At 44.1% G+C, this 15,253-nt stretch overlaps 1 protein-coding gene across 1 annotated transcript in view; it reads right to left on the bottom strand.

Moving 5' to 3' along the window:
• Positions 1–15,253, bottom strand: part of MYO3A (myosin IIIA) — a 308,489-nt gene that overhangs the window by 146,311 nt on the left and 146,925 nt on the right. The window contains exons 14-17 of the mRNA XM_073677531.1: positions 12,236–12,438; positions 6,311–6,409; positions 6,097–6,211; positions 1,597–1,723 (exon numbers count right to left, since the gene is read on the bottom strand). Coding sequence (XP_073533632.1) covers positions 1,597–1,723; positions 6,097–6,211; positions 6,311–6,409; positions 12,236–12,438 — 544 coding nt within the window. The remainder of the gene's footprint in view (positions 1–1,596; positions 1,724–6,096; positions 6,212–6,310; positions 6,410–12,235; positions 12,439–15,253) is intronic.

Here is a 15,253-nt window from a genome sequence, read left to right as displayed (position 1 = left end):
TTTTCCGCTAGTTTTGAGAAATGAGGTCCAATTTGTTATGCTTAGAGCACAGGGTAATGACATTGTAGCAGAAGACCACTATTGCCTTAGTGATTTTATTAGTCTTGCAATAAACAAATACATCAATAAGAAAGTGAAAAATGCAGTGGCTTAAAAATATATAGAGATTTTCTTATTTATTCACACACATATTGCCATGTGACAATTTGGCTAAAAGGGTCATTATCAAGGTTTATGAGCTGAAACTTTGCATGGTAATTGGAGGATAGGTAAGAAGATGTATGATTTCATGGATCATTCATTACCCTGAAAAACAAGTTTTCCAAAATAGCAATTGTTTTAGGTAAAAAAGATCAGAGATGTTTAGTATCTTCTGTGTGGTTTTATGTGCATCAAAAACTGCCAAAAGAGAGGATAGACCGGAAACATATTGATGTCTTTGAAATTCTGTGTTGGTGAAGAGAGACCTTTAACATAAAGCAAGGTCTACAAAACAAAGTAGTGGCTCCTTTATCATCAAATAACTATACTGGAATTGTCTTGAACAAACAGATGTGTCCACTCCTAACCTGCAAATGTTGTGCATGCAGGTAGCAAATGGAGCAGGAAGTGTTTAAAGAGGTTGTCCGAGACTTTAACATTGAAGGTCTATCCCCAGAATAGGTCATCAATGTCTGATAGGTGGGGGTGCGACACCCGACTCCCCCTCTGATCAGCTGTTTCTGGTATCCGCAGCTGCCAGAATTGCTGAGGTACAGAGCTGCACATCACAGCTCGGTCGACAGACAAGTGGCCACAGTCGAGTACTGCAGATCTACCCCCTTTTAATTTGAATAGATGGCAGATGTGCAGTACCCCGTCGCGGCCACTACACATTCGAAAGAGCTGGGTTTCACCCCCCATCGATTATCCATTGATGACCTATCCTGAGGATAGGCTATCAATATTAAAGTCCCAGACAACCTCTTTAAGTGCATATTTAGCCAATAGATGCAGAGCATTGAAGCTATTGGCTGCCAATTTTTTTTTACAGAGGAGCCTTGTCTAATCATAAACTGGTCCTATGAAATGTATGTACTCTCTACAGTCTCGAACAGCAACTACAGATTTCTTCACCCTTACGTTTCCACAATTTTGTTATTTACACAAATTCAGATAGTACCAGGACATGCAAGAAAAATTATCAACATACTGCAATATACATCACAACCACTGGGTGGCAACATTCCAAAACAGACTGTATCTTAACATCTCCCAACAGAGTATCGCAAAATCATGTTTGTTCGTTTTTTCTTTAAAGTGGGTTACTTCCACACCATATTCCATATCTATATTATGAAAAGGTCCCTTGTGAAAAATACATTTTTGCTGCTTGGATATGATGAGAAAACAGGAAAGCCGGCAAGAAATAGGACGGATATTACAATGACAAGCTTGATGAACCAACTACACTTTATAGAATCTACAGACATAAATAAAATGTTGGTCTCTGTCCAATCAGTATACATGACATGCAGTATAATCTGCCTATATGGCATTAGTTCAAGATGTGCAGTGATACTTTACAATAAAAGACTTAACATGATTGAATCTTACAGTTTTCCAGCACTGATGGATTGGAGATGTTGCTTTTATCTATCTGATGTTCTGATGCCACCGAAGTGAAGTCTATATTTCCCACATTCAAGATAGCAGCCAGGATACTGTACACACTTCCGAGTTCCTTCAAGTACATGTTAAATAACTTATAATGCAATTTCTTTGTAATTACAAAGAAAACAATATTTGCAAATGGTACATGAAAAATTGAAAAATTGTATTTAAAAAGGAGTTGTCACCATTAGAGAAACTTCATTATGTAAATGCAAACTAAAATCTATTTTTTTTCTCAAATATATTACAATTGGAAAAGTAAACATTTCTATCGCTAATATACTGATAAGTGCTCTAACTCTTTAAGAATGGGACAGGCTCTTCATTGTCTTATTATTTTGACAGCTTTGTGAGACTTACTGCTCCTGAGCTGGAAAATATCACTGTGTTGAGGGGAGACTGTGAGTTAGCAGTAGATTTGCTCTGCTGATTACTATTTAATGAATGCTATTATATAAGAAGCAATGTAAGATGGATCCTATGTATTATAGTGCATTAGTGGAAGGAGGAGAGGGCTAGAAGAAGCAGCAACCAAGGTATACCCTGTAATTGCCTTTTACTCAGGTTGATGCTGACTATTTGGGAATATAGTGAGAGACTTAGATTAACCCTTTACAAACCCTTTAGAAGCAGCTCTGTTATTCTCTTGTACATTATCGCTTTAGAAGGAGCTATGTCCTCCTTCTCTATGTGGCCTGCTTACTACATAGGGATATCTACATGTGCAGCTGATAACAATATTCTGTATAAATATTCACACTCTTGTTAGAAGTAAGGAAATTTCTTCCCTGATTTATGATATGCTGATTTACAGCCCATTGGGATATATTGGTGCATTAACTCACTGTGTTTGTACTTCTCTTGTAGTGAATTTATGAGAAACATAGTTGAAAGAATTATATTATTGTATTCTGTAGACAAGTGACTTGACAAACCATTCTAACAGGCAAATTAAAGGGGTTGTCCACTACTAGGACAAACCCCTTCTTGAACTAAATGTTTGGCCTCGATAAAATAAAAAACCTATACTCTCCTCCCGTGCAGGTGTCGTTGTCCGTGGTGTCAGCACTCGCTCTCCACAGGGCTCTCGTGCTGTTGTTCTGACATGTGACGCCGGCGCCCAATCAGCGCTGGTGTCACTGTCCCCGCCTCTGTACAGATTATACATGAAGAGGAAGTCAGAAAGAAGCCACAACCCGGGCTTCCTCTTCATGTTCAATCTGTACATAGGCGGGGACATTGATCCAAGGGCTCATTTGGCATCGGCGTCACATGTCACTGACTCGCCCTCAGGGCCGTGGGGTACTCGGCAGCCGGGCCTCTGGTTGCCGGGGGGGGGATATCACAGTGGCTGGTCCGGTCCGTGACCCAGGGCGGTCAGTGAAAAGGGGAGCTTCTATTATATGGGTTTTTTGGGATTTTTCGTGACGCCACCTGTGGTGTCTGGTGAGGATCACCAGCGCTGCGACAGTCTTCTGAGGCAGATGATAGGGCAGCTTGAGATGGAACGGCTCCCCACAGGTGGAGCAGGCCTCAGGGCAGTGTAGAATAAATGGAGGTGTGCTGGGCGTTGTAGTGCAGGGAGGGAAATGGCACCGGCGAAATAAAGGAGCGGAGGCAGCTCAGTGCAGTCATCCAAGATTTACTCACAGTTCTTAGACAGTCCACAGGTGCACTGTACTGGTGCAAGCCTCCCGCGCTGCACTGCGCTCACCGGGCAGGGGTTTAGTCCTTCCTCAGGCAGTTCGGGTGCACCTGGCGGAACCCCACTTTCTTATGTACCTCTCTAGACCGACTTAACGCTGGGTCTTTACTCCCTCCTGCCCTGCGCTTCCCACTGTGAATCCTATTCAGGTCCCCCCTGTCCGTCGGAGTTGCACAGACCTGCTTGACCTTACGTGGATTGAAGTGGGAGTCTGGCTCCTGGCTATAGAAGTCAGAAGCCTCCGGTTTTTCCAGCCGAGGCTTGAAGCTGCATGACTGGGCCAGGGGCCAGTCCCCTTCTTGCGGCCTAGATCCTCCTGACACTTGGCTGGTTCGGGGTGTACGAGTGCCGCCTGCACTCGCCGTATTCCCCTAGGATCCCTTCTGTAGAACGGAGCTTACTCCCTCCTCCCCTCCTGGGCCTCAGTCCTGGGCCCATGTAGTGGAGCAGAGCTCCTACAGAGACTCTGCTCCCAGACTGTTCCTCTGAACTGTCCCTACTCCAACTCTCTACTGTTAAGATGTCTACCTTCTTTTATATATCTACTGTATGAGTGCTCCCATAAACTACTTCCTCCACCCACACCCACTACTGGTTCCCCCTAACTTTGGGTTCCCCCCACCCCAGCCAGGGACAGGGCTCAGCAGAAAACTACATTGCGTCTTGCCCCTCCTGCTGGCCTTGGGTAGTGTAGTGTTGGATGTAGGTGTTGGGGTTCCGGGCAGCACTCCCTCCTTACCTGAGAGAAAGGGAGACACCACACCTCTGGGTGAGGTGCAGTACGTCTGTGGCGACCGAACCCTCAGGGGCGCCACATCACAACAACAGCACTCGAGCCTCGGGGAGAGCGAGCGCTGACATCTCGGGACCGGCACCAGAACGGGAGGTGGGTATAAGGTTTTTTATTTTATCGGGGCCAAACATTTAGTTCAAGAAGGGGTTGTCCTAGTAGTGGACAACCCCTTTAATCTGTTCACAATGAAGGGTCCAATTACCATTCAGATACTATATATAACAGTCTGACCCCTACCCTCACAGGTGGTATCTTGCAGACAGCAAAATCTCACCCGATTTAGTACTCACTCTGCTAAAATTAAAGTAAAACCCATGCTTGTGAAGTAGGGAGAGAGATAATATGTAATATACTCATTTTGAATACTTTACAGTATATTATATGTTCACCAAAATTATATGCTGTAAAACATGATTTACCTCATTCCAGATGCCTAAAAAAGTGTAAACATGTTATTTCAGAATCATTAAGAAATCAATCAACCAAATGATTGAATTCAATTGCTAATTGGATTTACCGTAGTTGACATTATACAACTAGCAAAACTCAGCAGAACAATTTATCACTCAATGCCAAGCAGCAGTTGCAAAAGCAAGCAGAACAAAAAAAAATCAAAGTGTAGTATCAGTCCTACATTAATCACTTTAAAGAAGACCTGTCACCTTCCATAAATATGTAATTTTTTTTTTATTCAGTGGAAATGTTGCTGTTCTCCTGAATTCTGAGTTGTTGCATCTTCTTCCTGTTTCTCTATGTTTCTGAGATATGGCTCCCTCCTCTCTGTTTGTAAATTAGGCCTTTTTTATCTATGGGGGCATGGTCATCAAGGAGACTCCCACAGAAAAGAGTTGAGGACAACGACCTCTTGGTTAACTAAACTAGATTTATACAATTAGTAACAAAATCTGGATCAAAAGAACTATAATAAATTCTCAAAAAGCATTAAAAAGTATACAAAAAAATAAAGTATCTTTAAATGACTCTTAGATCTAAATATATAATAGACAAATGCCCGTGCTGTATTAGATATCAATATATAAATGTTATTAAATACAGAAAAAAATAATAACACACAGTCGCTAAAGAAAAAATATTAAACACACTCCATGAAAACTTAAAAAGGGCAGTGTGATCAATGGTAACTCCCCTGATGGCATAATATAGTATCAATATACAGTATATATATATATAAAAAATAAACTACTAGAATAAAGCAGCAAGAGTACAAATTTAAGTTCAATGTAAACAAACAAAATATAGGAGTTTAGAAATCCATGATTATAATAAATTGAAACAACCAGGAAACTGAATTTTAATAATATGAATAAATAACTCCAATGAAGACACCAGTCAATAATAATAAGAACTAGCTCAAGATATAAAAAAAAGGTTAGCAAAACCAGTATCAAAACACTCCCTCCAAAGAGAACAATTACCAACCACACGCCAACGTCCATAGTCAGTGAACCATTTGACTCACACAGTTCGGTACCCCGACGCACGTTTTGCATATAACTTCATCTAGGGTATAGAGTTAAATACGAGGAAGAGGAGGCCATATATCACGAATGGAGAGGGTCAGGAATAAAAAAAAACAATGTCAGATTCAGTAGAACAATGGTATTTACACCAGGTTAAAAAATACATATTTATGGCAAGTGACAGGTCCTATTTGAACGTGAACATGGGGTATAACTTTTGACACCACCTTCTAAAAAATCCTGAAAAATTGGGGTTGTTTGTTTGGAATATGAGTGAGTTAGTGGTGGTCCATTGTGACCACTACGCAGCAATAATGGACAACAAAAATGAAGGGGGCCATATAATTTTATAGGTAAAATGCACTGTTCATTAAATAATCAATACAACTTTAAATGGGAATACAGTCCGAATATGTACAATACTTTAGTCAAATAAAAAGCGAAAAAGAGATGCAATCACTCACCTCCATTGTAAAACCTATTACTTTGAAACATTGTTCAATTAAGTCAAACTGAGTTTTATAAAAGGCGTTATTCATAAAATCTTGCACCATTTTAATATGCTCATTCTGTAGGTATCTGAAAGTTGAGAGAGAAATGATTAGCACTTAAATGAGAGTAGAATAGTAATAAGTTGCCATCGTTGAGTAACATGTTTCATCTAATCTATGGCATTACCTGGGAGGCTTGTTTTCTGGCAATTTATAATGCACAAGTTTCTTCGTTTCTGACAACCCCGCGTAGATGTAATAGAAAATGTGGAAATTTTTTTCTCCTCTGGAAAGAGCGAATTGTCAAAAAAGAGGTGAAAATTGAGTTATTAAAAGGAGTGGCTGATATATTTGATTTTAGTTTTTTTCAGAGATGTCAGTTGAAGAGTAATAATACATTGTAGATATTTAATTTTTGTTTTTAGAAACTTTCTTAGGTGCTGACATATGGGAGAAACACATTTCCTTCCTGTATTATCTTTATAGGAAGTGAAGCTTTATGGCAACTGAAATGAATGGGAGATAAAGAAATTTCATACATTCATAGAGGCGGAAGTTCAGTTTCCAGCTATGGCCACTATCAATAGATGGAGCAACTCTGTAACTGAGCATTTCCGGCAGTCACCGGCACAGAAATCAGCTAATCAACAAGGGTGTCGGGTGTCACAACCCCGCCGATTAGACATTTTACACCTGTACAGCCATACCACTAGTTTTGATGTGTTAAATACTAATTTGGTGGTCAATATGGTCATTAAACTTCTAAAATCTCCTATCAAACCATTTGTATATTCAGTTCCAGTCTATAGAAACAGGATGCAATGGAGAATGTAGAGATCAGGAAAAGCAGCTTGAAGGATCAATGGACAGAATATTGTCACCTTGGCTCCAGTCAAGGTTACGTCTACATTGGGTGTTTGACAGTTACAGGATCTGGCTGTTATGAGCCAGTTAGATGTGTAGAAGCATGGTGATAAGCTTGTAGATATGTATGACCTTGTTCTGTACAATTGTAATGATTTGTAATGACACTCATGTTACATCAAGTTGAGATGCACATACAGTCAAACCCTGGTAGAATTTTTCCTTTCTTGGCCTTGTTTCAGAGAATATGAATGATAACAAAAAAAGTTTTCTCCACTCATGGTTATTGGTTGGGTGAAGTCATTTATTGTCAAACTACTGTGTTTTCTCTTTTTAAATCTTAATGACAACCAAAAACATCCAAATGACCCTGATCAAAAGTTCACATACCGCAGTTCTTAACAGCGTGTATTGTCCCTCTAACATCAATGACAGCTTGAAGTCTTTTGTGGTAGTTGTGGATGAGGTTATTTCATTTCTCAGATAGTAAACCTGCCCATTATTCTTGGCAAAAAGCCTCCAGTTCCTGTAAATTCCTGGGCTGTCTAGCATGAATTGCGCTCTTGAGATCTCCCCAGAGTGGCTCAATGATATTGAGGTCAGGAGACTGAGATGTCCACTCCGGAACCTTCACTTTGTTCTGCTGTAACCAATGACAGGTCGACTTGGCCTTGTGTTTTGGATCGTTGACATGTTGAAACGTCCAAGTACGTCCCTTGCGCAGCTTCGGGGCTGATGAGTGCAAATTTGCCTCCAGTATTTGCTGATAACGTGCTGCATTCATCTTTCCTTCAACTTATACCAAGTTTCATGTCCCTTTGTAGCTCACACATCCCCAAAACATCAGCAATCCACCTCTGTGCTTTACTGTAGGAATGGTGTTCCTTTCATCATAGGCCTTATTGACCTCTCTCAAAATGTAACGTTTATGGTTGTGTCCAAAAAGTAAAATTTTGGTCTCATCACTCCAAATTACCTTGTTCCAGAAGTTTTGAGGCTTGTCACTGTGCTGTTTGGCATATTGTAGGTGAGATACTTTGTGGCATTTGCGCAGTAATGGCTTTCTTCTGGAGACTCGACCATGCACCCATTTTTCTTCAAGTGCCTCCTTATTGTGCATCTTGAAATAGCCACACCGCTAGTTTTCAGAGAGTGATGAATTTCAGCTGATGTTATTTGTGGGTTTTTCTTTGCATCCCGAACAATTTTCCTGGCAGTTGTGGCCGAAATTTTTGTTTGTCTACCTGACCGTGGTTTTGTTTTTACAGAGCCCCTGATATTTCATTTGTTAATCACAGTTTTAATGCTGATGACTGGCATTATCAGTTCCTTGGATATTTTTTTGTATCCCTTTCCTGTGTTATACAGTTCAACTACCTTTTCCCGTAGATCCATTGACAATTCTTTTGCTTTCCCCATGACTCACAATCCAGAAATGTAAGTGGCTGGATGAAAGATGCAAGAGTCCGTCTGGATTCCAGAAACTCACTCAGCTTTTATGCACACACACTGATTATAAGCAAACAGGTCACAGGTGAGGATGTTACCTTTAGTAGCCATTCAAACCCATTTGTGTCAAATTCTGTGCATGTTATCAGGCCAAAATCACCAGGGTATGTGAACTTTTGATCAGGGTCATTTGGATGTTTTTGGTTGTCATTAAGATTTAAAAAGAGAAAACACAGTAGTTTGACAATAAATGGCTTCACCATACAAATAACCATGAGTGGAGAAAAAGTACTTTTGTTATCATTCATATTCTCTGAAACAAGGCCAAGAAAGGAAAAATTCTGCCAGGGTATGTAAACTTTTGAGCACAAATGTATGTAGTAACTTATATTTTAGAGAAAATACAGAGAAACATTTAATACTATGCTTTTATAAGTATGTTAAGAATTACAGGTTGATTTTTAGAAATATTTCTCCAGGATATTTAAATTAACAGACTAATATGTTAAAATCTACTATATAATTGTCTTATCCCGTCTGTCTGTCTGTCTGTCTGTCTATCTGTCTTTCTGTCTGTCTGTCTGTCTGTCTGTCTGTCCTGGAAATCCCGCGTCGCTCATTGGTCCGGCAGCGGCCAATCAGCGCCGCAGGATTTCGGAAAAAAGATGGCGGCTGTTAGCGGCTCATCTGGCGGACGGAGGTTAGCAGCGATGCAGCGGGGAGATGAGCGGCGCTAGCAGCACAACTACCCCGACCGGCGCCGCTGACCTCCATGCGGCTAGCGTCGGAAGATCAGCGGCTTGGCCCGCTGATCTCCCGACAGCAAGTGTGAACGGAGGACCGGGGAGCGGCGCCGCCGGTCGGGATGCTTCTGCTGCGAGCAGCCGCTCATCTCCCGGCTTCTCGCAGCAGAAGGAGCCGCACAGGCAGAGCCGCTCCCAGGTCTCGCTAATACGGAGGCGCACAAGCAGCACTGCTCCCGGGCCCACACTAATACGACGCTGATTGGTCGCGGTGGCCGGCCGCAACCAATCAGCGAGATGGGCGGCAAATTTAAACGCCGCTCTGCTGATTGGTTGCGGTGCCCGGCCGCGACCAATCAGCGAGATGGGCGGCAAATTTAAACGCCGCTCTGCTGATTGGTTGCGGTGCCCGGCCGCGACCAATCAGCGAGATGGGCGGAAAATTTAAACGCCGCTGTGCTGATTGGTCGCTGTGGCCGGCCGTGACCAATCAGCGAGATGGGCGGCAAATTTAAACGCCACTCTGCTGATTAATCGCGGCCGACCACCGCGACCAATGAGCGAGATTGTGCGGCAAATTTAAACGCCACTCTGCTGATTGGTCGCGGTGGCCGGCCGCGACCAAACAGCGAGATGGGTGGCAAATTTAAACGCCGCTGTGCTGATTGGTCGCGGTGGCCGACCGCGACCAATCAGCGAGATGGGCGGCAAATTTAAACGCCGCTGTGCTGATTGGTCGCAGTGGCCGGCCGCGACCAATCAGCGAGATGGGCGGCAAATTTAAACGCCGCTCTGCTGATTGGTCGCGGTGGCCGGCCGACCACGACCAATCAGCGAGATGGGCGGCAAATTTAAACGCCGCTGTGCTGATTGGTCGCGGTGGCCGACCGCGACCAATCAGCGAGATGGGCGGCAAATTTAAACGCCGCTCTGCTGATTGGTCACGGTAGCCGGCCGCGACCAATCAGCGAGATGGGCGGCAAATTTAAATGCCGCTCTGCTGATTGGTCGCGGTGGCCGGCCGACCACGACCAATCAGCGAGATGGGCGGCAAATTTAAACGCCGCTGTGCTGATTGGTCGCGGTGGCCGGCTACCGCGACCAATCATCGAGATGGGCGGCAAATTTTAACGCCGCTCTGCTGATTAATCGCGGCCGGCCACCGCGACCAATCAGCGAGATGGGCGGCAAATTTAAACGCCACTGTGCTGACTGGTCGCGGTGGCCGGCCGCGACCAATCAGCGAGATGGGCGGCAAATTTAAACGCCGCTGTGCTGATTGGTCGCGGTGGCCGGCCGCGACCAATCAGCGACATGGTCGGCAAATTTAAACGCCGCTCTGCTGATTAATCGCGGCTGGCCACCGCGACCAATCAGCGAGATGGGCGGCAAATTTAAACGCCGCTCTGCTGATTGGTCGCGACCGGCCACCGCGACCAATCAGCGAGATGGCCGGCAAATTTAAACGCCGCTCTGCTCATTGGTCGCGGTGGCCGGCCACGACCAATCAGCGAGATTGGCGCTAAATTTAAACACCGCTGTGCTGATTGGTCGCGGCCGCGGCGACCGCTACCAATCAGCGAAATTGGCGCCAAATTTAAACAACGCTCTGCTGATTGGTCGCGGAAGGCAGACGCGACCAATCAGCGAGATTGGCACCAAATTTAAACAACGCTCTGCTGATTGGTCACGGCTGCCAGCCGCGGCCAATCAGTTAGATTGGCGCCAAATTTAAACAACGCTCTGCTGATTGGTCGCGGTTGCCGGCCGCGACCAATGAGCAGTATTGGCGCCAAATTTAAACCCCGCTCTGCTGATTGGTCGCGACCGCCGGCCGCGACCAATCAGCGATTTTGGCGCCAAATGTAATCTCCGCTCTGCTGATTGGTCGCGGTGGCCGGCCGCGACCAATCAGCAATTTTGGTGACAAATTTAAACAACGCTCTGCTGATTGCTCGCGGTCGCCGGCCGCGACCAATCAGCAGTATTGGCGCCAAATTTAAACACCGCTCTGCTGATTAGTCGCGGTCTCCGGCCGCGACCAATCAGCAATATTGGCGCCAAATTTAAACACCGCTCTGCTGACTGGTCGCCGGCCGCGACCAATCAGCAGTATTGGCGCCAAATTTAAACGTCGCTCTGCTGATTAGTCGCAACCACCGGCCGTGACCCATCAGCGATATTGGCGCCATATTTAAACACCGCTCTGCTAATTGGTCGTGGTTACCGGTCACGAATAACCAGCATTATTGGCGACAAATTTAAACACCGCTCTGCTGATTAGTCGCGGCCGTGACCAATCACCATTATTGGCGCCAAATTTCAATAACGCTCTGCTGATTGGTCGCGACTGCTGGCCGCAACCAATCAGCATTATTGCCACCAAATTTAAACCCCGCTCTGCTGATTGGTCGCGTTCACTGGCCGCGATCAATCAGCATTATTGGCGCCAAATTTAAACTCTGCTCTGCTGATTAGTCGCGACCGCTGGCCGTGACCAATCTGCGATATAGGCGCCAAATTTTAACACCGTTTTGCTGATTAGTCGCGGTTGCCGGCCGCGACCAATGAGCGATTTTGGCGCCAAATTTAAACAACGTTCTGCTGATTGCGCCCGGTCGGCCGCATACCTATTCTAGAATACCCGATGCGTTAGAATCGGGCCACCATCTAGTAATATTATAACCACCAATCGCTTATTCCAACCCTCGGCTCTTTGATGGTCCTTTCTGATTTGGAAGTGATGACATCATGCTCATTGATCACATGACCACTGTAGCCAATTACTGGCCTCAGAGAAAACAACTGCATGTACAGCATGTGACCACTGAAGCCAGTGATTGGTTGCATTTGTCATGTGAGTGATGGGTGTGACTTGAGGGGACCACCTGATCAGGGGAGGTTTGAATAAATGAGTAATGATTATCATGATATTTTAAATGCAATTCTTGTCTTTATTTCATTTTTCCAACCCCCTCCACCCCTCCAAAAAAACAAAACTTTTAATTTGAAACTTAACTGATTGATAACAATGAATCAACATTGTAACAACGTACATCGCCTGGTGGACAACTCTGGATTTTTCCAGGAGGTATTCGGAGATTTGGGCTGCTACAACTGTTCCATTGTTGATGAATTTCATTTCTAAGTATTTCCCAAAGCGACTTGAGTTTTCATTAATGATCGTGCAAGCATTTCCAAAGGCTTCCACCAGATTATTCACCTGCAAAATCTTCTCCTGCAATGTTCTGTTGTTTGCCTAGAAAAAGGGAAAACTGTTCACAACTTCTCTTAGTTTCCTAAACTCTTCTTCTTGAACATTTGGTAACGATGGTTCTTATAACGAAAGCCCTAAATCTCATCTAAGGACAGGCTTCTATAACTCGCGGAAATGCACAGATGAATTGGATCCTTAGAGTTTAACTTGGAAAAATAGTAATCTATATTAACCAGGAACTTAATAACACACTATACTGTTATTTGACTCCCAGGTTATCATTAAGAATTATTGGAGACAAAAATGTAGTCAAAGACTTATAATAGGAGGTCTCATTTATCAAAAACCTGATCTTATAGCTCCATGAAATCATAGCAATCAATTTTTTAATACTGAATATATATAGTGTATGCGTATGTATATACACTGCTCAAAAAAATAAAGGGAACACTCAAATGACACATCCTAGATCTGAATGAATGAAATATTCTGTTTTGTTCTGTACAAAGTTGAATGTGCTGACAACAAAATCACACAAAAATCATCAATGGAAATCAAATTTATTAAAGAATGGAGGCCTGGATTTGGAGTCACCCCCAAAATTAAAGTGGAAAAACACACTACAGGCAGATCCAACTTTGATGTAATGTCCTTAAAACAAGTCAAAATGAGGCTCAGTATTGTGTGTGGCCTCCATGTGCCTGTATGACCTCCCTACAACGCCTGGGCATGCTCCTGATGAGGTTGCGGATGGTCTCCTGTGAGATCTCCTCCCAGACCTGGACTAAAGCATCCGCCAACTCTTGGACAGTCTGTGGTGCAACGTCACGTTGCTGGATGGAGCAAGACATGATTTCCCAGATGTGCTCAATTGGATTCAGGTTTGGGAAAACGGGCAGGCCAGTCCATAGCTTCAATGCCTTCATCTTGCAGGAACTGCTGACACACTCCAGCCACATAAGGTCTGGCATTGTCCTGCATTAGGAGGAACCCAGGGCCAACCGCAACAGCATATGGTCTCACAAGGGGTCTGAGGCTGTGTGGCCATCCAAAGAAATGCCACCCCACACCATGACTGACCCACTGCCAAACCGGTCATGCTGAAGGATGTTGCAGGCAGCAGATTGCTCTCCACGGAGTCTCCAGACTCTGTCACGTCTGTCACATGTGGTCAGTGTGAACCGGCTTTCATCTGTGAAGAGCACAGGGCGCCAGTGGCGACTTTGCCAATCCTGGTGTTCTGTGGCAAATGCCAAGCGTCCTGCATGGTGTTGGGCCCTCATACCACCTTCATGGAGTCGGTTTCTAACCGTTTGTGCAGACACATGCACATTTGTGGCCTGCTGGAGGTAATTTTGCAGGGCTCTGGCAGTACTCCTCCTGTTCCTCCTTGCACAAAGGCGGAGGTAGCGGTCCTGCTGCTGGGTTTTCGCCCTCCTACGGCCCCCTCCACGTCTGCTGGTGTACTGGCCTGTCTCCTGGTAGCGCCTCCAGCCTCTGGACACTACACTGACAGACACAGCAAACCTTCTTGCCACAGCTTGCATTGATGTGCCATCCTGGATGAGCTGCACTACCTGAGCAACTTCTGTGGGTTGTAGAGTCCGTCTCATGCTGCCACAAGTGTGAAAGCACAACCAACATTCAAAAGTGATGAAAACATCAGCCAGAAAGCATTGGTACTGAGATGTGGTCTGTGGTCCCCACCTGCAGAACCACTCCTTTATTGAGTGTGTCTTGATAATTGCCAATAATTTCCATTTATTGTCTATTCCATTTGCACAACAGCATGTGAAATTCATTGTCAATTAGTGTTGCTTCCTAAGTGGACAGTTTGATTTCACAAAAGTTTTATTTACTTGGAGTTATATTCTGTTGTTTAAGTGTTCCCTTTATTTTTTTGAGCAATGTATATATGGAATGTTATCTAAGGTTATCTAAAATGTTTTTGCTGGTCATTTTATGCCATTATATGCATTATACACCGCGTGCAGAATTATTAGGCAAATGCGTATTTTGATCACTTTGATACTTTTTATACATGTTGTCCTACTCTAAGCTGCATAGGCTTGAGAGCCAACTACCAATTAAGTAAATCTGGTGATGTGCATCTCTGTAATGAGGAGGGGTGTTGTCTAATGACATCAACACCCTATGTAAGGTGTGCTTAATTATTAGGCAACTTCCTTTCCTTTGGCAAAATGGGTCAGAAGAGAGATTTGACGGGCTCTGAAAAGTCCAAAATTGTGATATGTCTTGCAGAGGGATGCAGCAGTCTTGAAATTTCCAAACTTTTGAAGTGTGATCACCGAACAATCAAGCGTTTCATGGCAAATAGCCAACAGGGTGGCAAGAAGCGTGTTGGCTAAAAAAGGCGCAAAATAACTGCCCATGAATTGAGGAAAATCAAGCGTGAAGCTGCCAAGATGCCATTCGCCACCAGTTTTGCCATATTTCAGAGCTGCAACATTACTGGAGTATCAAAAAGCACAAAGTGTGCGATACTCAGGGACATGGCCAAGGTAAGGAAGGCTGAAAAACGACCACCTTTGAACAAGAAACATAAGATAAAACATCAAGAATGGGACAAGAAATATCTTAAGACTGATTTTTCAAAGGTTTTATGGACTGATGAAATGAGAGTGACTCTTGATGGGCCAGATGGATGGGCCAGAGGCTGGATCAGTAAAGGGCAGAGAGCTCCATTCCGACTCAGACGTCAGCAAGGTGGAGGTGGGGTACTGGTATGGGCTGGTATCATCAAAGATGAACTTGTGGGACCTTTTCGGTTTGAGGATGGAGTGAAGCTCAACTCCCAGACCTACTGCCAGTTTCTGGAAGACAACTTCTTCAAGCA

Source organism: Phyllobates terribilis, unplaced genomic scaffold (genome assembly GCF_046119375.1).
Source record: "Phyllobates terribilis strain yellow unplaced genomic scaffold, ASM4611937v1 Scaffold_4__5_contigs__length_816908805, whole genome shotgun sequence".
Classification (NCBI taxonomy): domain Eukaryota; kingdom Metazoa; phylum Chordata; class Amphibia; order Anura; family Dendrobatidae; genus Phyllobates; species Phyllobates terribilis.
The sequence above is the reverse complement of the archived record's forward strand: the minus strand, read 5'-3'. Positions and strand labels throughout refer to the sequence as shown.